The sequence below is a fragment of the Ochotona princeps genome, chromosome 3 (genome assembly GCF_030435755.1).
Source record: "Ochotona princeps isolate mOchPri1 chromosome 3, mOchPri1.hap1, whole genome shotgun sequence".
NCBI lineage: Eukaryota > Metazoa > Chordata > Mammalia > Lagomorpha > Ochotonidae > Ochotona > Ochotona princeps.
Genome location: NC_080834.1, coordinates 32,858,008 through 32,882,096, shown reverse-complemented (window position 1 = coordinate 32,882,096; position 24,089 = coordinate 32,858,008). Strand labels below are relative to the sequence as shown.

General features: G+C 45.9%; 1 protein-coding gene across 3 annotated transcripts in view; it reads right to left on the bottom strand.

Moving 5' to 3' along the window:
* Nucleotides 1–24,089, bottom strand: part of RUNX1 (RUNX family transcription factor 1) — a 240,067-nt gene that overhangs the window by 38,618 nt on the left and 177,360 nt on the right. For all 3 annotated transcript variants that reach the window (XM_004594118.2, XM_058661664.1, XM_058661665.1), the window contains exon 5: nt 21,864–21,968. In XM_004594118.2, coding sequence (XP_004594175.1) covers nt 21,864–21,968 — 105 coding nt within the window. The remainder of the gene's footprint in view (nt 1–21,863; nt 21,969–24,089) is intronic.

The window sequence follows — 24,089 nt, the reverse complement described above, 5'->3', positions numbered from 1 at the left end:
CAGCCTACAACACTCAACTCAAAACGCAAACACCGTGAGTGACACAGGCTAAGCCCACATGTCAGAGGCCTCTAAGAGGTAGCTTGGTGGGCAAGAGGGGACAAATCCCTGAATATCTTCCCATCCCCTTGGAAGTAAAAAAAAAGTTATTTTTTTCTAGAACATCCTACTTTGGTCAATCACAGTGTAACTCAGTGTCCCTGGAAGAAATTTTCCTGGACCCTTCCCTCCTCTTATCTTTGCAACAAGATTCTTGACTTCCAGATTATCAAACTGAAAAATCTGCAGTTTCCTTGCAGAAAAACATTCCACACACACACACACACATCTGAAACACAACAGTTCAGCTTTGAAGTGCCTGCCACAAGCTGGTGCTTCTTACAAGGACTGAAGGGACAAATGGCAGGAAACATGATTCTGAGTACTCTGTCACCTTTGAAAGAATGCCGATGGGCAAAAGGCTTCCCACACTGCTGTCCTTATTTCAAAACTGCACATTCGGACCTAGAGCCGTGGCCTAGCAGTGGAAGTCGTCCCCTTGTATGCCCTGGGATCCCATAACGGCATTGGTTTGTAGCCTGGCGGCCCCACTTCCCACCCAGCTCCCTGCATATGGCCTGGGAAAGCAGTCAAGGACAGCCCAAATCCTTGGGACCCTGAACTCACATGGGAGACCCTGAAGAGGCTCTGGGCTCCTGGCTTCGAATCAGCGCAGCTCCAGCCATTGTGGCTCCTTGGGGAGTGAATCAGCAGACAGCAGCATTTCCTCTCTGTCTCTCCTCCTCTCTGTATATATGACTTTTCAAATAAAAATAAAATAAATCTAAAAAAAAAAACCCTGCACATTCCTCAGACACCCATGGTATTTTTGAAGAACACTAGGTTAAGCTCAGCCTGTGACCCAGAGGAATGATGCGAGCTGGACTATTCTGAGTATGTGTTATTGACCATGGTGATCCTTCGGGCCAGCTTTTAAATCCACATTTGGCCGGCACTGCTGGCGACACATGCCACAGAGAAACCAAATCAGGTAAACCATTAGTGTGGCCAGATACAAGATGATATATATTTTTTTATTAGCCTCCTCCTACCTCCCCCATTACCCTGTGTTTAAAAAAAGGGGGGGAGTTAACATGTGAGCAGTTTCTGTACCAGCTAACACCTGCCAAAGCGTAGTCATTTACAGAGATTAACTGATGACTGTCTGCTTTAGCAGGAATGTTCAGGCATAACTCTCAGCGAAAACAAGTCTACACTCTAAGCTGTTTCCTAAGCCTGGAGACTCTCAGGGCTGAGTGTAATGCCTGAGGATTGGGGAAGAGTTCATTCCACACCCCCACCACGTGCCTTCCTGGGAATAAAGAAGAGAGTGATTAGGTTGCCCTTGGTGGGAACTTGACCCCATCCTCACAACAGGGCTTGGGGGTGGAGGGTAGGCAGCAGGAGAGGAGACTCATTATCATGTTCAAGGTGTGGCTCAGATGCATTTGTAAACCAGATCCAAGAAGTACCTAATTCTTCTTTTCTAAAACCATCAGACTTCAAGTGCCAAAGAGCAATATTTTGCATGAAATATAGGGAGCTTCCGATACAAACTTCCAAGTTTCAGAAAATGAATACTTTATGTCTTCAATTTCCTGTATCTGAGTGCAATTAAAATGTCAATTTGCCCCCCACCCCCCGGAATTTTAGTAGAGGTGTATGGAAATTGTTCACTATCAAATTCTCTTTTTGAGTGCTAGGTTTCAGAGGGCCACAGGAAACTTAATCCTGGACTCAACTTTCTGGTAGAACGACCATGTAGCAATGAACACAGGCTTGCTGGCAGCCTGGCATTTCGAGTATGCTAGAAATCAATTGTGAATGTTTCCAGTTTCAGCAGTGCTAAAAATAGGGGCCACCTTAAGATTTCAGTGTACTGAATCTTAAGCAGACTTGAACAGGATCCTAAATTCTTCCATTACCATTTGCACATTTTCAAGAAAAAGTACTTGACTGAAATTTTATTACCTATGCAGAGTGATAAAAAGCAAAAACAAAAAAAGTTACAGTATTTTGTGTTGGATAATGGAATCACTTTTCAATTTTTTCTTATAAAAACTATATTGAGCAGAGGCTGACATTGTGTTACAATGGGGTTGGGCCATGGTTTGGAATGCTAGCGTCCCATATCTGAGTGCTGGTTGGAGTCCTCACTTTGCTCCTTCCAATGCAGCTTCCTGCGAATGCAACTGGGAAGGCAGTGCATCATGGCCCAAGTGTCCAAACCCCTGCCACTTACGTAAGGAGATTTAGATAGAATTCCTGGTTCCTTGGTTTCGGCATGGCTCAGATCTGGCTATTGCAGAAATATATAGAAGTGAACCAGCAGATAGGAGATTTCTCTCTCTCTCTTGCCCTGTCTTTCAAACAAATCAATAAATAAACCTTAAAGTAATTACACTGAACAGGCATACAGATCTCATTGATAAATGAACTGTCTTTTTCAAGATGTCACGGTGATGTATAAGCAACTGAAATCTGTGATTTTTTTTTTTTTTATCAAAGACAACAGATTAAGGCTCCATTGCCACATTTTCTTGGAAGAGTTTGGCAAGATAGACTTGGGAATTTTCTGGCAGTTAACAACATGTTAGTCCATGTTTCCAATACGGGATGAGGAGTTGTCCTGAGGGATTATCAGTAGAAAAATTAGGAAGATGCAAATTCCCAGCACTGGCATGTTGAGTTCAGAAAAATGTGCACAAAGTAGTAACACCACAGAGGTACATATTTCTGTGTGCATGTGTGGAAACTTGGGATTCTTCTCAAAGAATATATGGGTTGTATGTGTTCCCTTTGCAAAAGGATATCTATATTTCCAAAGGCTTTTGACACCCGATCTGCTAACTCACTACAAGGATCCTGACATGAGAATACATAAAAATATACAGAATTTTCTATGAAGATGGCTATGATCCAAAAGTTGATGTGTGCAGAGAACACCTCACATTCCCAGTACAGAAGGTTAACTGGTTGGTTACACGGTCAGCAGGGTTTTGAAGCAGTCATAATAAACACAAACACAAATGGTCTTTGAAAGTGCTTGCAGGAGATGAAAAATACATGACTAATTGCAAGTCTAACCAGTTTTCAGTCAAATTAATGTTGAGAAATACTGTCCAATATTGTATCATTTAGATATCACTTACATAACATCTATGACATAGATATGCAATATAGTATATACTATAATATATATTACATATGCATGTTTACATATCATCCAATATTATGTTGGTAGCTTCATGCCCCCTGCCGTCATTTCTTCTCATATTATTAAGCACTAAGTTGGGGTACCTGAGAACTGGAGAAAGGCCAGAGATAATCAGCCTTGGATTTTAACTGGGGGTGTAGGAGGTGAGGTTTGGAGAGTCTGTGTCACTTACCCAGTTTCACACAGCCATTTAGAGAGGCTTAGGTCTGAAAAGATCTTTGCTCCTTCAAGTCCTCCTGGCGCATTCACAATGGACACACACACACACACACACACACACACACGACACCAGCAAGCACAAGTTTCTGGGACCCAAAGAAGACAGAGAGGAGAAGCACACATACCACACATCTCCATCACAAGGGCACTGCAGTGCTTCAACCCCTGCACACTCCTGCTCCTGGGATGTACTGGGAGTCTCCCAGAGCCAGAACTACACAGTGATCCCCAACAGGGAGCCTGGGCATGTGCTGGAGTTAGCTGGATTGGCAAGGTGGAGGTCCAAGCACTCTGGGAGTGTGTGAGAAAGGGAGGCGCCTCTACAACGGGCACAGGAGCATCTGCTGTATAGCATGTCTGACAGGGAGAGAAGACACCCACCACAGCTCCCATGTCCTAAGAATGCCCGCCATGAATACCAAAATCCACAGATGCTCAAGTTCCTTCTACAAAAGGAGGCAGTATTTGCATAGAGGAGTTTTTCAAAACGTTTGTGGAAAAATTACTAAAAGATAAACTTGCTTGGGGGCCATGCAGCTTTTTTTTTCATAGTACACATTGTCCACCAACTTTTTTGGTGCTCCTTTGTATGCACTGATTTCAAAATGTTTTCCCCTCAAAATGAATGTACTTCGGAAGTCCATTTTCCCATGAAATTTTTGAAGTCAATAATAATTATCCACACACATTCTGTTGATATTCTAAATCATCTCTAGGCTACATAGAATATCTGAGATCACACAAGGGCTATGAAAACAGTTGTTGTATTGCTTAGGGAAATAGTAACAAGAAAACAAAAAAGCTTACATATCCACTACTGTTGCACATTTTGGATACACAACTGAGTGAATCCACCAATTTGGAAGCCACAGACACCAAGGACCAATCATCTACCAAGCTGTGTTTAGACTAGGTATCCATGACACTAAGAGATGCTCTTTTTTAGCAGTAACTACTTGGTGGTCTTTCCTTCATTTTTTAACTTGTTGATTCATATAACGCAGGTGAAAATGCCTAAATTCTACCCATGAGCTGATTCTATCGAAGTGACTGACACCCCAATCAGCTTGAATGTTATGTAGAGCCCCATTTTCAAATCGAAAGGAACGTCTGCTCTTCGTGTAAGGCAGAACTTTGACGAACGGCAGGAAGGGGTTCCCTGGTACCCGTTACTCCATTCTAGAGAAGGAGTCACTGAGACCTCCACATGCCCACAAGATCAAGGCATTCATGCACATTCTCTGATCCTCTGTAAAGAAAAACACTTGGCAAGAGGGTACTATGAATACCAGGTAGGGCATTAACAATTCTCGGTTCAAAATCTGCTTTTCCATCACATTGTGCTGTGGACAAGAGCAAGTCTCTTCATCGCTCAGCCTTCTTATCTGGAAGCCAGGAATTAAAGGACTAAGATGGATTACTCCAAGGGGCTCTAAAAGCATCCATCACAATTAGATCTGCGGTGATTATCTCCTCAGCCAGTGCTGGTTGGATGACTCTAAGCAAGGCTTTTACTTCAACAACTTTGTGTGATATTATGATTTTCCAACTTTGCCTTTTGTCTTTTTTTTTTCCCCAGGCTACTGGGAGTCAGTCCTAAGTCTAAATCTCATGCTGGTCTTCAGAGCTCTAGCTGATCCCCCAAAGGGATCTGATTGCATGTGGCCAGCCCCACCTTTCTATGTGCTGGTGGCTGGCACCTTCCCTCAAAGCATCCTAAGAATTCACGCTCTCCCTCCTCCGGCTGTCATCAGTGTCCTTGGGGCAGACCCACAGTAATACCCCTGGACCGCAATTTACATCAATCCCCTTCTCTCTTTTCTCAAACCTTCATGCAGTTCTGTTTTTGCCTCTTTCCCAAGGCTAAGTCCAGAGGAGATGGGAATGCAACATTCACCTTAAAATCTGCTAGGATGTTATCAGGGGCTACAGTTGGAAGGAAAACAAGGCACTCTACTGAACCTTAGTCCAGGCCCCCGCTTCCCAGCTTCTTGGATGGGAGAGAGAATGATGACACTTGGGCTCCTCACTGGCTAACACCTCCCATCAGCTACATGTGGAAGATGGGCCGGTGAATTAACACTCGTCACCTCCCCAACCCTTCCCCACACACTCCCAGAGCAGGGCTTCGGGTCTCCTTGCTGGTGCCTCTCCTACCTCCTAGAGTGGACAAACCACACCAAACACAGAGACAATCCTACGAGGATGCCAGCTCTTCTTCGGCCCCATGGGCATTTTCTACTTACTTGGGGGAATCCTAAAGATTCCGGCAGGGACATCCAGGCCTCCGGCTGAGAAGAACTTTGGTTCTCTTCTGTTCTGTTGCTGGTGGCAACAGGCAAGCGAGTGTCCACTGAGCCTCCAGTTGACTGAGTCAGCCTGATCTAGAAGGTCAGCTGGGTTCTCAAGTGCAGAGCGCACACTGTGGAGTCCAGGCTGGCATCCTGCTCCATTTCTTGAGGTGGACAGCTCTTACTCGAAACTTCCCATACTGCTCTAGCCATGCAGCCACCTTGCCCTGGCTCCTGCAGCCCAGCCCCAGGGGGATCTTTCCTCGTTCCCCCACACCTGATACCTGAGGACCTGCCTCATGCCCTCCCCCTCTCCATCCTGAAGTATTTGCTCAAATGTTCTGGAAGAATGCCTGAACACTCTAAGCTGCAAACTCTCCTGCATCCAACCGATCAAACCTTGGCCCTTGTATTCTGTTTTTATCTGCTTTGCTCAGTTACACTCTAGTGGTTTGTGTGTGCCTGCCGCACTGGAAGGCTCACCACAACAGGGGTGGGTCTCTTTTCATGCCTGTGAAAACCTCTAGCAAGTGGTAGGCTCACTAAATGCTGACGCAATGACCAACTGACCTAATGAGTCCTTCACACCTTGTGCCACCCAGCCTTCTTCCATGGGAAAGTCACCACTCACTGGGTCAGAGAATGCTGGGATTCAAGTCAACTGAAACCTGACTACAGAAAAAACTGCCGAGTGCTGAGAGACACTATAAGTGAGCACATGAAGTCTCATGGAGAGCTGTCTCATTAGATGTTACATCAGTCAGCAAAACTTATCTTCTCCTTTTCCCTTTCATCACATTAAAAACTATGGAAGAATCCATAAAAGATCCTGGTGCTAAGTTGAGTATAGCACCCTGATGGAAGCAAAGAAAAGCAGTGGCTTCTCTTGGTTTTTTTGCAAGGACTACATTCACACACACACACATTACATACATATACATACATACAATACACATATACACATCATATAGTTAGACAAATGGCATACATGTGCCACAAACACACCAAGCATGCACACATTATACACACACCACACACATATGGTGTCCATACACAGATGGCACACACACACCAAATGCACAGCATACACATACATCTTATACATCTATGCACAGCATGTATGCACCACACATATCCATACTCACACAGTAAACATGTACCATATGCATACCATATAAATATGCACATGGCATATATGCCATACACACACCATACACATGCATACATTTCACACACCTACACACATGTAACATATACAGAACACACATTGCTTACATGTTATATATGTTTCTCTATTAGATATATGCATACACAACATACTCTAAGTATACATGCCATACTTACACACTGTATACCATACATGCAGCATATATTCAAGTACCACACAACATATACACATATATTACTTACACACTACACGCATATATACAAATAAAAACTGTACATATACCACACATATCACACATATATGTCACATGCATATACAGCAAACATGCACATACATACAAGTCACACACACACTGAATCCGCTTTAACAACTCACACACGGACACACAGAGATAGCCAAATACACACACACAAACAGAAGCAGCAGCACACAATCACCCTCAAGAGACTCACAGTAACCTAGATTTGTTCTCTGACACAGTACCTGCTTCAGGCAGACTGTGGGCAAGGGGCTGAGAAAGAGAACGATTTGGTGGCAGGGTGGGGGCATGGCAGAAAGGTGAATATTCTTTCCTGAAATACACCTGCAGCCTTTGAACTTTGGCGTTCACATCTGAAGCAAATCCAGCCTTGCCAGGCCTGGGGGAAAGCAAAAACCACTCCACAAGGCCAGTCATCTCCACCTGTGGCAGCTGGCATAACTAACAAGGACACACTGCATGAGTCTGGACAGGAACCAGACAGACTGTGGGGCCCTGCAGGATTGGACGACGCCTCAGGCGATGCTGAACGAACGAGCGAATAGATGTATGGCCCCTCTCCTGGGACAGACTCATCCCAGGATGCTAGCCCAGGAGTATGCTGGACACTCACACCCCTCCATACTTCTTTAAGGACCCAGGAAATTCCCTGCCATTTCTATACATTGTGCCTGCTGGGTCCCAGGGGCAGCCCCCAAGGGTCAGCCCGGTCTGGTGTCATCAAAGTCAAGGCTTGTGGGAAGAGGAGGCCACCACAAAACCCTTGGACAGTGGCTGGAGCTGAATTGGCTCTGAGCATTTGCTGGTAAGAAAACCACAGAGGAACCGGGTGTAGTTTCTCACCGGCTCTGAGCCCCACCTTGCACCATGCTGAGAGCAAGCTTTCAGGTTGTTTCTGGGCTGACAGCTTCATTCAGCCCCCTGGCTGACTTTTACCTCCTGCTGTTAACAGGAGCTGGGAGCAGCCACCACCTGGCAAGTGGCTACTTGCCTGACCCGCCCTCTCTTCCTGGTGACACTGGGAAGGAATATTCTCTGTATCCTGAGAAACCAGGACCCCCACCCACCCATTCACTCTGGTCACCAGACCAAAGGTCCAGGTCTTGAGCAGGGTGTACAGGCCACACAACTTCAGGTACAGAGAGAGGGAAGAGAAGGTGTCGTTCCTTCCCCAGGAAATGCCACAACCTTCTCTACTCCAAGTCCTCCCCAGACTTCCTCCAGAGGCCAACCCTAGCCCTAACCCTGAGCCTTGGGGCTCAGGAAGCCTGGCAGGTGTGCTCAACTTCCTGGCTCCTCTCTCACTCTTACATAGGCTTTGGGAACTCGACCTTTTCAATAAACTGTGCACTCTCCTCTCCTTCCACTGGCCCAGCAGTCCCTGTGCTGTGCTGTGGAAGGCCTCCGGGCTGTCAGAGCCAGGCAGAGCCAGCAAGAGAATTCTGCCCCATGCTCCCTCTGTGGTTGGTTGATCTCTCTTCCCCACCCTGCTCCCTCTGTGGTTGGTTGATCTCTCTTCCCCACCCCCTCCTCTCCTTTAGAAAAAAAATTTTTTTTGTAACCACTTCTGCTTCCTTCATTTTTCTTTGCAGCTGCAGCTGAGAGATATAGTAAAACTACTGTATGGGATTTTGAAAGCAGGGCCTCCGAGAGCTTTCCAAACGCCTTACAAGCCGGTTATTCTCTGCCTTGTTTTCTTTGGCTGTGAGTTGGTAGCCCAGAGTGAGTCAAACAGTATTAACTTTCAATAGGGAAGCGGTGTGGTCAACCGAAGCTGTTTGCGGCTAGATTGTGAAGATAGGTAGGGCAGGTATTGAAGAACAGCCCATAATACTTCGAGGAGGCAGAGCGAGGAGGCAGCCCCAGCTCAGGACCACTCTGACAATTAACACGAGTCACACCCGTTCTCCTTCTTCTTGGGCAAGGAATTAACACCGAGCTCCCTTTGGGAAGTTGGCCACACTGGGGCTTGGACAATCGAGGCACTTTGTGGATTTCAGGATGTGTGTGTGTGTGATGTTGCCAAAGTCATGGGAAATCGGGTTAGCACGATTTCCCCGACTGAAGCTTGCCACTCTGAAGCACCGCGGGGCTGTGGGGGTGGGGGCTTTATTCTGGTTCCCCAGCCTGGGCCAAGAGTCCATCCCCAGCTTGCTCAGTCTCCCCACCCACAGCTGACCACAGTGCTCTGGTTCCGACAGAGTTCTACTTGCAGGAGGTGAGACGGACCTCACAAATCACTGAGCCTGCACTTCTGCCCCAGGCCCCTGCACCTTGCCCCCTCCGAGGTGGTCTGAAGCTGCTCCTGTGTCTCCCACAGCCAGGCAGGGCCAGAGGCCACGTGTGGGCTCCCTAGCCTGCGTTTTTCCATAGGGCTGGCCTCTCCCTCGCCCAGGGCTCAGGATTCTTTCTAGAGTTCAACAGAGCAGCTCCCAGAGCATGGCCCAGCCCTCAAGACTCAAATTTCAGCACTTTCCAGTTCTTTCTCCCTGCACTTGGCTACCGCTGTATGCTGAGACTGGCAGAATAACCTAAGAAATAGACTGTGTTCCTCTAAATTTGCTCCCCACATTGACTGTCAGCAGAGGAACCGGACCCTGAGCTGCCCTGGGCCCCCAGCAGCTGCAGCTTGGGACTGGTCTGAAGAAACCAGCACGAAATCTCCAGGGTGTAGCATTTCGCCTTGCTGAAATCTAATCCAGAAATCTTGGGCAAGCAGCACGTATAAAAAGCCACGGTGTGGGGGCGGAATGGGCGGGAGTGGTAGAGGGCTAAAGCACCCTGATCTTACGTGGGTCGGTCCGACATTCCCCTGAAACTTCCGGCTTTGTGAAAGTTTCTTGGGAAGTAACTGAAAAAACTACAGAGTTTTAGAAGAACAGTTAGGTTTTGGAAAGGAAAATTCCATTCAAGTCAAACTCTATTTTCAGTTGCTTAATTATGGCATTTTCTAACGTTACTCAAGTTCTGATAGTCTGAAGATGTAGGCAAGAAAATGTTCAGATATTCTACTGGCAAAGATAAAATTTTTCTAAGTATGGAATAATAATAGTGGTGGCTGATTTAAATTGTCTTTTTTTTCCCTCTGCAATTTTCTTTTCACCAATCCTGAAAGACACAAGGAGATGAAAGCTACCTTCAAGAAACCGATAATTGCTTGAAGATCCCTATGATTTCCATATAATACACATGAAACAATAATAGATATTCCTGTTATTATTACCAACCATCTAAATAGCTATTATACTTCCATTACCTAACGGATAGACAATTAAAAAAAAAACTTTGAAAAACATCATCTCAATTCATCCAAAATAGCCCCGATGCAATAGCCAGGGATCCCACAACTACTCCCATCTTATAAACGGCCCCATGGAAGCTTCTAGACACAAGTTGCTCAGTGCGTGGTTCAGACACAGCTACATTTTTCATAAGATCCTGTCTGCATCTACGGGAACGAAATGGCAGGAACGGTAGACTGGGTAACCAGTCCATGAGTCAACAGGGGAAGCGGCCCGAGGCCAGCTCAGCACCTGGGCGTTTGGAGTTACTAACAGGTAGAGTGGAAGCGAGAGAAGAGAATCCCTGACCATATAGATTCCCGAATGCCCCATTGGCCAGGACTTTTTTTTTCCTTTTTTCAACAAACTTGGACATGACAAATATGGGGCCCCCACTTGGACAGAATTCCATCTGCTTCCCCTGGCAAAGGCTGTGGGATGAGCAGAAGGGACCTGGCTGTGTCGTGGCACGACAGTCAAGCTCCGCTTGCCCACATGGATCACATCTGTGGGCTCAGACAATTCTTTTTAGTTTTTGCAGCTATTCAGAAAAAAAATGTGCTGTACTGAACATACACAGAATTTATTTTTGCTCACCCCTCTTGCAAGCACTAGGTCATTCTATTAATTATTTATTAGAGAGCGGGAGAAAGAGAGAGTGAGAGGAGGAGGAGGAGGAGGAGAGAGAGGCAGAGACCTCTCAAAATGCTGGTTCATTCCCCCAGATGCCCTCGACAGCTGGGGTGGAGTTAGGCCTAAACCATGGACTGGGAACTCAATCCATGTTTCCCAAGCCAGTGACAGGGACTCAACTTGGAGCCGCCACCTGCTGCTTCCCAGGATATAAAGTGGTAAGCAGCCTTAGAATCAGGAATGGAGCTGAAACTTGCCGAGTCCAGGCCCTCCAACCTGTGATGTATGTACCCCCAAGGGCATTTTAACCACCAACTCAACACGCCCACTCCATGCTGTCTTAAGTGAGGGACTTGAACATCCTGTGATGTTGACGTCCTCTGCTGCGGAGGGGTATCTGGGAACCAAGCCCCAGTGGCTAGAGTGGGACAACGCTTGGGAAGATTCGTGTGGTCAAGGAGAGACAAGGACCATTTGCCACCACGGCAGGCTGCTTCTGGGATCTGTCTCATTGAATCCTCACATCCATAGCCGAGGGGGACCCATTCTACAGATGGGGAAGATGGGACACGCAGCTACTAAATCACACAGATGGAGCTGGAGGCCAAGCCTCTAGACTTCAAATTCCTCCCCTCACCCTCTCCAGCACATGGTGGCTATTGTAGGTCTGGAATCTAGATGCCAGAGAGGAGCAAAGGAAGGATCCCTGTCTTTCCTCTTGGCTCTTCAACATGAATGAAGTGGAAATATCATAAAGCCACTCAGTGGTAAGTGAAAAAACAGTGATACCAGGAACAAATACAGAAAGGGCCATAAATTTATACAGTACCTAAGAACTCACTTCTTCCAAATGTTGACTTTTCATCTCAAATGACCAGAAGATGGCTTCTAAGTCATGGTAAACAAAAGCGGAAAAAAAAATCAAACAAACAAATAGAATATCAGATGTTCAACGTTTCAGGACAGGAAAGTACACTGAAAGATTTCGAGAACAGCCTGGCTTTTAGTCAATATTTGCTTTAATGGAACCTGAGTATATGTAAATCTTGGAAGTCCCAAAGTAATGTATTGCCATTAACTTTCTTTATTGGGGTCCAGGGACTTGGCAGATTAACTCCATTGTGTTACTTTTAAAAAGGCAAACACAAAGGAACTTTGCTTTGGGTACTTTTATGGCTTTCTTTTTTTTCCTCCTGGCCTGAGCTTTCACCTATGGATATGAATCCAGAATACTTGGCAACTGACTACCTGAATTTTGTTGGTGACACTGTAAAAGTTCCAAGCAGAAGGTGGTGGCGATCATATTATGAAAAAGGCATTTCCCATCCAACTCAGTGTCAGTGTCTTGCCACACGTCTGATCACACAACTGTGACACAGTCATGGATTACAACCTAGTTTATTTCTTCCGCATTTCAACATTTAATGCTGTCACAGCAAAAGAAAAAAAAAAAGCTTTTAAAAACACAGAATAGGGGAACGAAGAAATGGCAAACTAACTAAAGCTAACACAGACACAGAATCAGCGTGTGCATGTAGTTTTGACTTGCTTAGTGTAAAAACTCTTTGTGTGTGTGTGTGGTACTGGCAGTTCTGAGAGACTGGGTCTTTCAAATGTTAACTAATTCCCTTGTGAACCACAAGGCTTGCTGAGAAAACCCTGAACCTGTGAGAAAATTCAAGGAGAGATTTCTTCCCAAACAGAAAGTGGCTAAGGAATGAAAAAAAAATACATGAATTCACTCAAAAGTGGAGAAGCAGACATGTTATAACAGGCCATGATGCTGTGACCCCAACTGTCATCCAGCAGCCAGCCGCAGCTCCACCTGCTCACGTGGGAGAGACACACATGGCCACCACCCAAGTAGCCCAGGCAGAGCAGCCCCATCGGGCCTCAGGGCACACAGACAGTGGACACAGGAAATCTTCAGTGCTCATGTGGGTTTCTGAAACTCAAAGGGTGGTGCACCATGTTTCCATGCATGCGGATCTTGGCTGTGGCTAAGCAGTAGTTTATTATGCGTTTATATAGTAGCTCCCACATCCATGACTCAACTGGTTTTAGCCAAAAACAATTGTAAAAAAAAAAAATCACATACAAACTTTTTCTTGTAGTTCTTCTCTATCGAGGATACAACTCTTTATACTCCACGCAGCCCACCAGAGCGTGTGTGGGTTCTATGCAAATGCTGCATTCACGGAGTTCTGTATTCACGAGCATTCTAGAATCCATCCCTTTCAGGCACCAAGCGGTGACTACTCTGTGCTCCATTATTTTCCCTGCGAAGAGGCTGCCTCATTCGGCCATCACACTGGGTGCCTACTCCGTAGGTACGGATGGAATCCACAGCTGGTAAGGGGTAGTCAGATGAGAGTTCTGACCCCGAGTGACCCTGCCACATTCCTGGGCACTTGTGTAGGAAAGTGGCACAGGTCCTTCTGGGACTGTCACACACAAGCTGAACAGGCACCACAGGCAGGATCTTAGGCACTGAGTTTTTCCCTCCTCCCACCTTCCAAGTTTATCACAAAGTGCAACATTTAGGGGCAGGGCCATTGTACCCATTAGGGGCTTAGGAACCATGCCCAGATTCTTTCAAGGGCCCTGTAAATAATGCCAGGAAAGAAATTTTACTGGTTCTAAATACAAACCATAAATTGGAAAAAAAAAAATCAAAATGTATAAATGTTTAATTAAATGTCAAAAAAAAGCAACCTTATGGCAACTTCATGAATTTTTAAATTTAGGATTCTCAAAGTTCCTTTGTTTTTTCAGTTATTAAAAGTATTCCAAAGTTCAACATGGGCAGTGACTGACCTCTTCCCAGAATGTGTTCTGAGCCAGGTATTGGTCTAAGCACTGCACAAAGGCTGTCACATTTGGCCTCACAGCTTCATGATGCTAGCAGGCCACTGTCCATATCTCATAGAGGTTCCACCAGACCAGTATTCCTGCAGCCATCAGTGTATCCACAAGGCACCAGGTGCTGACATGGGGACTTCAACCTTTGTTGTAATCACAAGTTGATGGCAGAGAAATCAGGACCACAGTAAATTAAATAAGCTAATCATGGCCAGAACTTTAAAAAAAAAAATCTAACTATAGCAACTTTTCAAAAACTCACAACAAAAAAGAATCCCTAACATACAAGCTGGGCGCACATGGATTTATCTAATGTGATGCAGGGTGGCCCAGGAAAGGAGCTCAGGGACCTGGGGAACCTGAAGTGTTTTGCTGACAATATTTTGTTACCCCCTTTGAGTGGGAATTAATTTAGAGATTATCTTGTTCCATTGCCTGGTTCGGCAGAAGAGGAAAATGAGGACTAAAGTGCTTAAGATAATTGCCCGAGTTCACACCCACAGGTCTGGTGGCGCCAGTGTGAAAACCCAGGTCCCCAGGTTCATGATCCAGAAATCTCTCTACATGTTTGAAGCTTAAGAAACGGAAGCCTAAATGCAGACAGGATTTTTTTTTCTTCTTTAGCACACATCACATAATAAATGCTAACAAGGACCCAGATACATTAATTTAGTTCTCAGCTGCAGTGCCGTGGCATTCAAAACAGTGACAAGATTTTGCTACGGTTTAAACAGAAAGGGAAATCTAAAGTGACAGTTTAATTTTCACGACATGTCTCTCCACTCCTTGCTGCTCCAACACTAAGAGTGTGCCTCAACCATTTCTGCGTGTTCTCACTGGCACCTGGTAGAAACTCCCTTTCTCTGTTTTACAATGACACAAACACCAATCAATCAATCATTGGTAGGTTTTGCATAAGACAGGGCTGGGAAGCAAGACTTGATTCCAAGATACAAGACATGAGCTCTTGCCACCCCTTGCCAGTCATTTCCCATCTGACCTCAGCCTGAAATCAAAGGTCAGGAAAATCTCACACAGACACAATTTCTCCTGTTTGTTTACTTTGACACTATACATGCTACACAGGAGAAGACTCACAACCACTGGAAATATTTAGGTTTGACTATTACTAATGCTTTAAAAACTGTCTTGTCCAAGTCTTCAGGTAGATGGGGACCTTAATACAGAAGAAAATAAAGTAGCCAGGGACACATCCCTGAAGTTTCTGCCATAACCTCCAACAGGCCTTTCAAAACAGAGAGGAAAGGCAGGGAAGTCAGGCCTTAGTCCTCCTATTTTACTTTCACATGGAAAGGAAAGGAAGGAAAGAGGGAGGGAGAGAAAATTATTTTTTTTCTTGGTGAATTACGATTTCATCTAGAAAGAGCTCAAGTTCAAAAGCTGAGATTTCAGGAATTCAGTGGGAACAGGATTAAGTAGGTCCTCACTCATGACCTGGACGATGACTTGGAAGATGAATCATTGGGCTGGTTGAATACAAGCCTGTGGTCTCAGATCCAAGAAACCCTTTGGAAGTTGCAATAGTCAGTGAAAATCCAAGAATGGCACATTGTCCCAGGATGCCACGCATGTGAGCCCCAGGACACCCTTTGCTTAGGGGTATCTGGACTCAGACGGCTGCTCTGGATACTCACGTATCCTACAGGCCAGTGCCAGAGGGAGAGGCTCATGTTGTGTATCGCCCATGGTTGAGGTTCCCATCAAAGCCAGGTTCCCTAGCTGACCCTGGTGACAGGTGCACAAGCAACTGGCTGCACATGTGATCAGCATGGCCGTGGCTGGGTGCTAGGACCCCTCTGTAGCCTGGTTCCGGGGACATGCTGATTCTCTCCTGTCAGTTAGAACCATGACGGTATACCTCTTTAACTTCTCAAAGAAGATTATATGTGAAGCACCCATTTGTTGGTAAACTCTCCTAATTAAAAAAATACTGGAATTAAAATACTATGAAGTTCAAACAGCAGTCAGTGTGGTTCTTAAACACAGACACTGGTGCCTGTGGATTCCAGTGTTTGGACTGCTCTGCTTAAATTCTGGCTTCCCAGTTGTATGGCCTAGGGCCAGTTACTCAATTTCCTTTTGGTTCCTTATCAATTTCTTTATCTGTTCTTTCAAAGATTACAGAAATGACTATGCATGAGGTACCTTCAACAGTGTTGGATAAATGATTAACAGCATCTAATGCTAGCTGTCACTGCTATCAGGCAATTGGATCATTATGAACAAATGACATTTTAAAAAAGAACTAATAGTCAAAAGAGCAGCCTATAAAAACACTGCTCATCTCGCACTTTTCTGATCATTATTTCAAGTATTTTGAAGTCCACTATCCACCCAGGTACTTGTTAGGCACTTCTCATCATGGACAATGCTGCTACCAATGCACTTACCCCTCCACATCTCTGGGTTCTGAACCCACAAATTCAAACAATCACAGACGGAAAACACCCAGGAAAAAACTGCACCTGTTCTGGACACTTGCAGGTTTTTGTTACTGTCATTACTCCTCAGGCAATATACTCTGACAACTATTTACGTAGCAGTGACCTTTATGTATTATAAGTGATGTAGAAGAGATTTGATCTCTACATGGGGGTATGCATAGGCTAGAAGCATGAAGTAATCCAGTTTCTAGAAGAGCTTTGAGTAACCATGGATTTTGGTGTCCAAGGGACTCCAAATCCTGAAATTCTGTATATGAGTGTATATGGAGTAGGCATGCAATTTATGTTCAAAGTCATGGAAGAAATTTACATTCATATGACATAATCAAGTACTCAAAAAGCAAGAATAATCAAGGGGCCCTCCTGTGGGCCTATGTTAACCGTAACTCATATTAGTCAGCAAGGAGGCTGGTGGCCCAGAAAGTACACAAGTTTGCAAGGAATGATTCCACCTTTCTGTGTGTTACTGTGAATCTCAGGAGCCCAAGCACATCATCACCCACTGTTGCAAAGAATTCCTTTAGTCCAAAAGCAAAACACATCCCAGAAATGGTCAACATTTGTTGCATGAATTGTCTCACTTTCAACTAGGTTTCTGCATGTTCTTGAATCACAGGTCCCTGACCAGAAGTGACGGCTGTCCAGTGCACACCTGAGAGAGACAGACCTTGGCCTCTAGGCTGCTGACAGTCCAAGTGTCCACTGTTCTCAACCTTCTTCCAAAACAGTATCATCCCTTGGAGCACCGAACCAATTCACACTATTTAAGCTAACATCTGTGGAGGACATGTTTGGTCCCTCTATATTATCAGTCAGCAAATTACAGACGCACGGGCTGACAGCTGGAGTTTTTCATTAGGTCCCCAGATACACCAAAAATTACATTAAAAACAACTCTGGAATATTTTCTCCAAAGCTTCTTATTGTTTATACTTAAACCTGCCTATTGCATGTTAACAAGCTTCCAACACAGATCCTTCACTGCTTCTTGCCCACACCAATTGGGAGCAACGAATGGTGCTCTTTTTCCGCACAACAAATGTAACTTTCCAATAATTAATACTTTCTATATTGGTTTCAATTAAAAAAATAATAAATCCCATGGAATGTGGAAAAAGCAATTTTTTGACAGGCCAGTGTCTATAAAAGAGAAAATAACCATCTGAAATGAAGACTACTTTCAAATTCTCTTTGAAATACAGTTTGTGCTACAGTTTCGTCATTGTCAAGAACGATGATGAGGACAGAATGTCAAGTTACCCTCACAGCACGATCAACAAACTGGCTGGCAGCAGGTTTCCATGCACAGGTACCTGCTTAGCTATCTACAGGGTCCATGGAAAGAGCTCGGCTAGATCTATGGTCTCGTGCATGACTATTTCAGGTTGCAGACACACCCGCCACGAAAGGCTACCATTTCTCCTTTCTAGACAGCTGTAGATCTGGGACAAGCATGAGCAGTCATGCAGCCAACACCTCACTTCCAGGGTGGGTATTCTGAGGTCATAATCAGAGTTCACAATTGATGATGTATAAACAGTGTGATATGGATGCAGAGATTAATAAACAAATGGATGGATGGACATATGTATGGATAAGAGTTCAGTACTTGATGTCAAGAACTCCTTGTCCTATTCTGGTTTCATCAACAACTATCTTTTTAAAAAAGATTTCTTTCAATCTCAACTGAATTTGAACTGTGGTAAAGAAACAAGGTGGAGGAATCCACCATAGGTGGGGGGTTGGGGAGGGGTGGGGGGAATCCCAGTGCCTATAAAACTGTGTCACATAATGAATGCAATGTAATCAATTAAAAAAATAAATAAGATGAATCTTAAAAATATTTCTTTCTAATTATTTTGTAGGTAAAGTGACAAGGAGAGAGAGATAGAGATAGAAAGGGATTTATCTATTTCTAGATGGCCACAATGGCCTTGGCTGGGCCAGGCAGAATACAGGAGCCCGGAGCTTCATCTGGGTCTCCCCTATGGGTGCAGGGGCCCAAGAATTTGGGACAATCCTCTGCTGTTTTCCCAGGAACATAAGCAGAGAGTTGGATGGGAAGTAGAGCAGCTGGCACTCAATCTACGCTCATAGGGCATGCCAGCATTTCAGGTGGTGGATTAACCCCTTTTACCATAACACAGATCCAACAACAACCTCTTTACAATCCAGGCAAATTGTTCTATTTCTTTCCAACTGTTCTCCCTTATTTAGGTGGCAACTGCCCCCCAAAACTCTCTCAGTTCCTTTCTAATTTTTATAGTCTTTGATTTAATAAAATTATTGGACGCTGCACTACCAACACCATTTTTGCTGGAGTCATCTGGAATCCATAGCACTATAAATATAAAAGAGACTTGTTCATTCAGGGATTTCTGACCTTGTGCGGATATCCTGATTCTCCTGCAGGGTCCTCCTGCAGCATTACATGGGAAAGCAATTGTGAGCAAAAAGAAGTGCCTGTCTCAAGAATCAATAACTTCAAGGAAGAGCTACAGTAACAAGAACAGCAGGGTGGATGCTCAGCCTTGTGGTTAAGGTTGAGATGCCCACATTCCCACTGCTGAGTGTCCCAAGAACGCTCCAGCTTCCAGCTGATGTGGATCCTGGGAGGCAACAAGTGTCAGTTCAAGTAATCAGACCTATGCCAGCCATGTGGGAGACCTGGATGAAGCGCCTGGCTCCTAGCTTCAGCCTGACACAGCACAGGCCAATGCAGGCATTTGGGGAGTGAACCAGAAGACCTCTTTCTGTCTTCCAAATCATTAAATAAAACAAAATCATGAGAGAGAGAGACAGAGAGAGAGAGACAGAGAGAAGGAAGCAGTAGTCCACCCTGGCCTCACAGAGTAAACAGAGAAGTCAGCATTGCCCAAATCTCCCCAGGAGTCTGTGTGTATTTTGCCTTTTTCTAAAAGTCTCTTGTGAAATATGAGACTCTCTACCTGAGGCTCTTCCGCCTCTTTATATCATACTTATTTCTGCTCATTTAACTTTTTCCTAGACTCCAAACTCCACTTGGCAGGAAAGACTGCTTAAAAACAGGTGTCTCTTTGGAGCCACTCTCCTCTCTGTTCTAGGGGCCCTTCTCTGAAAGGGCTATTTTCTTAAGTCATAAAACAGCAGGGGCAGAATAAACTGTGTATACAGGCAGGCAGTTACAGCCACTTTGCCCTGCTTCCTCGCTCTGCCTGCCAATCCTTAAAAGTCAGAGCAGCCAACCTGTACTTTTTGAAACCCCATCAATCCGTTACAGGAGATGCTGGTAGGAAGGCCAACACCAGCCGTTTGCATGCACGAGAGGAGAGCAACAGAGCAGGAATCTCAAGGGGTCAGGTGCTTTACGCTGCTTCCACAGCCAGGTGAGCCAGGTGTGAAAACAGGGTATCCTATTTTCAGAGGCAGAGATTCCAGCCTCCTGGGTGAGCCTCTCTCTCAATTTGACAACATCCTTGCACCTCACTGCAGGCTTGCACCTTGATGGAATGTAACCCTGCTTCTTCTGTGGTCCTCAGAGGAGAGAAAGTGCCCCTGGTGTTTATGCTGTGCCTTAGCAGGGTCACTGTCAGTCTTTAGCATGTCCCCTATCACTGCTCTGGCCAACCAGCAAATACCCAAGGCGGTTCCTGGGTTCTGCGATAACTGTGGGATCCTGTCCCCATGGTCTGCCTCACACACACAGGAAGAACCAGCAGATGTTACAAGTTGTACAGCAACCCAACTTTGAGGACAGAAAGAAATATTCAGTGGACTTAAGCAGAAAAAGCCTGGGGCCAGTACTGTCTGTGATGCTGGCATCCCGTGAGCATCTGTTCAGGTGGTGTTGGCATCCCCTAAGTGCACTGGTTCAAGACCTGGCTGCTCCATCTCCTACCCGGCTGCCAGCTAAGACAGCCGCTGATGGCCCAAGTTCTTAGACTCTGGCCACCCATACGGGACACCCAAATGCATTTCCTGGCTCCTGGCTTAAGCCTGCCCCAGCCCTAGTCACCACGGTCATTTGGGGTATGAACCAGCAGATGGAAGACAATCTCCCCCCTCTTTAATTTTGCCTTTCAAATAACTAAATACATCTTTAAAAAAGAGAAAAGAAAATGAAAACCTGAAAATGGGTCCTCAGTGGAGGCATGAGACACAGAGTGGAGGGTGTCTTCAGCATAGTGAATGGTGGCAAGGGCACCCTAGGAAGGCAGGCAGGAAGTTCATTTGGAAATGAATGAATGAATGAAATTTCAGTGCCAAAAACAGTGTATTTGTCAACTGTATAATCGCATTTTCCATGAACTTTCTGAAGCCCTTCCACCATGAAACCCGGGATCCTGTGGGTCTTTCTCTGCTGGCCCACCCAAGGGCACTGGGAAAGCAGAAGCAGCAAAGAAAACAGTTCTAGAAGGCAGCTGAGATGGTATGAACTCATGGCCAGGGCTGCGGGAAAGGCAGAGCTGCACCCCAGGGTCTGCCTTAGACATTCCACAGGAGCCAGCATCCCTGGAAGGCCCTGTGGGGGCACTGGAGCAGCAGCTGGAGACAGGGTTGAGAGGTGAGGTGCTCTACTGGAACCCTCAGCCTTCCCTGGGCTGCTTCCCTGCACCAGGTCAGGGGCATCATGACAATGCCCTTCCAAAGATGCTCTCATGCTCACAGCCACGGATGAAGCTGAGGTTCCCAAAGGCTCTGTAGCTTGCTGCAGCCGTAGGAGCTCCACTCAGAGGCTTCCAGAGTCTACATTCTTAACTACTCCAATTAAGGACCTGCCCTGCCTCACCCCAGTTTCCTGGGATGGAAGGAAATCCTGCCTCCCAGCCCTGTTCACTTGCTGCTGAGAGGAGAGCAGTTCTCCATGAGGGTCTTGATGCAGCTGGGAGCTGTGGGTGCTGGTCCAGGGCTTCTGTCAGCACCCCAGACCTGAACCTGCAGCCTGGCCTCAGCTCTCGGGGCAGGGTGGTGGCCTAGAACGGCGTGTGGCTCTTGTGTTTACTCAAATATAGTCATTAAGTCACCGGGAAGACATCTTTCCTGCAGACTAAACAACCCCACTCCTTTTTTAAAAGCTTTCCTCACGGGAGCTCTTTTTGGTACCATCTTTCTGTATTTACAAGTTCCTCCCCCATAACGGCAGGCACTCTCATACCATCCTGTTCTCTATTTTAAACAATCTCAGAAGATTTTTTTTTCTGTGCCAAAGAAAGAAAAGTGTCATTGCCATTTTTTCCTTTCTGGCCTACCCAGAGTCACAACAGGCTAGCATGGATAGTAACGGGACTCTAGTGGTCCGCTGATCCTCAGGCCTTTTTTGTCAGCTCTTCCTCTGCCTGGTCACTCTTCCATCACTGTTTCATTTTGATCCTGCTGCTCGGAAGAACTGAGAGTAGACCTGGGGGATTCCGAGTCCCTGAGCATGCCATCCCCCGGCAGCCCCTACTCACTTCGGGGTTCCCGGGGTCCATCCACCGTGATCTTGATGGCCCTGTGGTAGGTGGCGACTTGCGGCGGGTTTGTGAAGACGGTGATGGTCAGGGTGAAGCTCTTGCCTGTAGGAACACAAAAAGCAAGGACAAGGAATGGAGTGACAGCTGGAATAGTTCTCTCGAGTGTTCACATCTCCTTGTTGGCCTTCAAACGGGAAGGGTGCCAGCTCTGCCCTGGAGCCTGGCTTTGCATAGCTTCTGGAATCACACCTCTGCCATCCAGACACAAGGCTTCATGTAGTTATACAGCTTTAGCTGAATCATCAATCGACAATGTGGGATCAGGAGAGACTGTCAAGATTCCAGGAACCCGTAGAGTCGGATTGGGATCCTGTGGGTCTCCTCCTCACGGCCCCAGGACCCACCCTCCTCCCCTGAGTTTGGGTGCAAGAAAAACATGGCCATTTTCCCTTCTAATTCAGTGTCTACCTTGGGAGATTAGGAAAGATTTATTTCTCAGTCTGAAGACAGGCTAAATTAGAATTATTCTCTCAACATTGTAAAAGAATATAAATACTTCCTGGTTGCCTTTAGAAATAGTTTCAATTGCCAGAAATTATTAGCGACGCTCAATGGGATCGGTCAGAACACAATTTGTCATTAAGACATGAATTTAAGGCTCTAGAACTGACAGACTGGAATTTAATAAGCAACATAATGAAATTTAACAGTTTAATATAATAGCGTTCATTGAATCTCTGTCAGCTTGAAATCCTTAAAAGTACATTCCATGTAAACATTTCTTTTATGTACTTATGGAAGGTGATTATAGCTTTATGGCATATTCTTAATAATTAAAATTTTTTTCTTCTTGTCTCAGGGGTTCAGAGAATGGACTCTGGGTTTAGGTATCAGCTTGCAAGCCTTGCCTAGAAGATGGGTACAAACAACTGCTCATTCCTTACATTTTAGGAGACATTAAATGAGCTAAGATGATAAAACCACAGACGAGTGTCTGGGGCATGACACTGAAAAGCGTGTGTTCATGATTTTTCCCGTCTCTCAAAACTCTCTCTGTAGCCTTCAACTAAGGGTGATGCTCAATTCTCCCTCAAGAAAGGCTCACTTCTTACTCAAACAGCACAAAACGAAACCAAAACTCGAGAAAAGGAACATGCAATCTGTCCATGTACTCCCTCATTGGCATAAAACCTAGTCACCACTTCAGACTCAAATGATCTTCCTTCCCTTAGAGAGAACAGAATATTTTACACCAGTTTCTACTCATTTTTTTAATACCAAATAAGACCTAGCCAAAATAACTAACTCAGACATGATTTTCTGGTCTGCGGAAGCCGGCAACTCCTTCCCTGGGCAAGCCCCAACGTTAATATCCTGTGTCTAAGACAGAAACATTGGGTGGCACTCGGAGGAGGATGGAGCCTGCCGTGCCTGCTACAGCTCAGCAACCAGTCTCGGCTGCTGTGGCTGATGCACCTGGCAAGCAGGCATGGGGCGGGGGGAGACATGCTGGAGGCTGGGGTACTGGGGACACCAAGCAGGCTGCAGCTGGATGCATCTTCCCCACTGTCTGCCTGTCTCCCCTCAAAGAGGCTTCAGGATTGACCATCTTCGGATGCTCTGAGCTGGCATCTTCCTCAGGACTCCTGCTGAAGTCAGCATGGAAGAGGCCGGGGTCCGACCGCAAGAGCAGACGCTGCAGGGAGAAGGAGGATGCTAAGCAGGGGGTGCGGGCGTTGGGCCACCTCTGCTGTGCCACTCCAGCTCTGGCCCTCTATGCTCCTGGAGCGAAACTAGTCAGCCACAGCCTTGGAGCAGTCACATCCATGAGGTCCAAGGCTAGCAAACTCATGGCAGCCTGATAGCTCCCTCTGCAAGTACAGCCGTGAAGCGGTGGGCACCCTGTGAGCTTCAGCACTCAAGAGTTCTTGGAAACATGTCTCCTGAGGCTGCTATAATAAGACACCTCCCACTGGGTGGCTCCAACAGCAGAAATGTACCCTAGTTCTAGAGACTGGCAGTGCCACATTAAAGGGTGAGCAGGGCCAGGCTGCCTCTGCAGGCTCTAGGGAGGGCCATTTCTTGCCTCTTCCAGTTTCTGGTGGTCACCAGCAACCCACACTGTTCCCTGGCTCATGGTTACACTGCTGCAGTCCCGGACTCCATCTGTACTTGGCCTTGCTCGGTCCTCGGCTCTCCCTCTCCTTACAGGACACCAGCCAC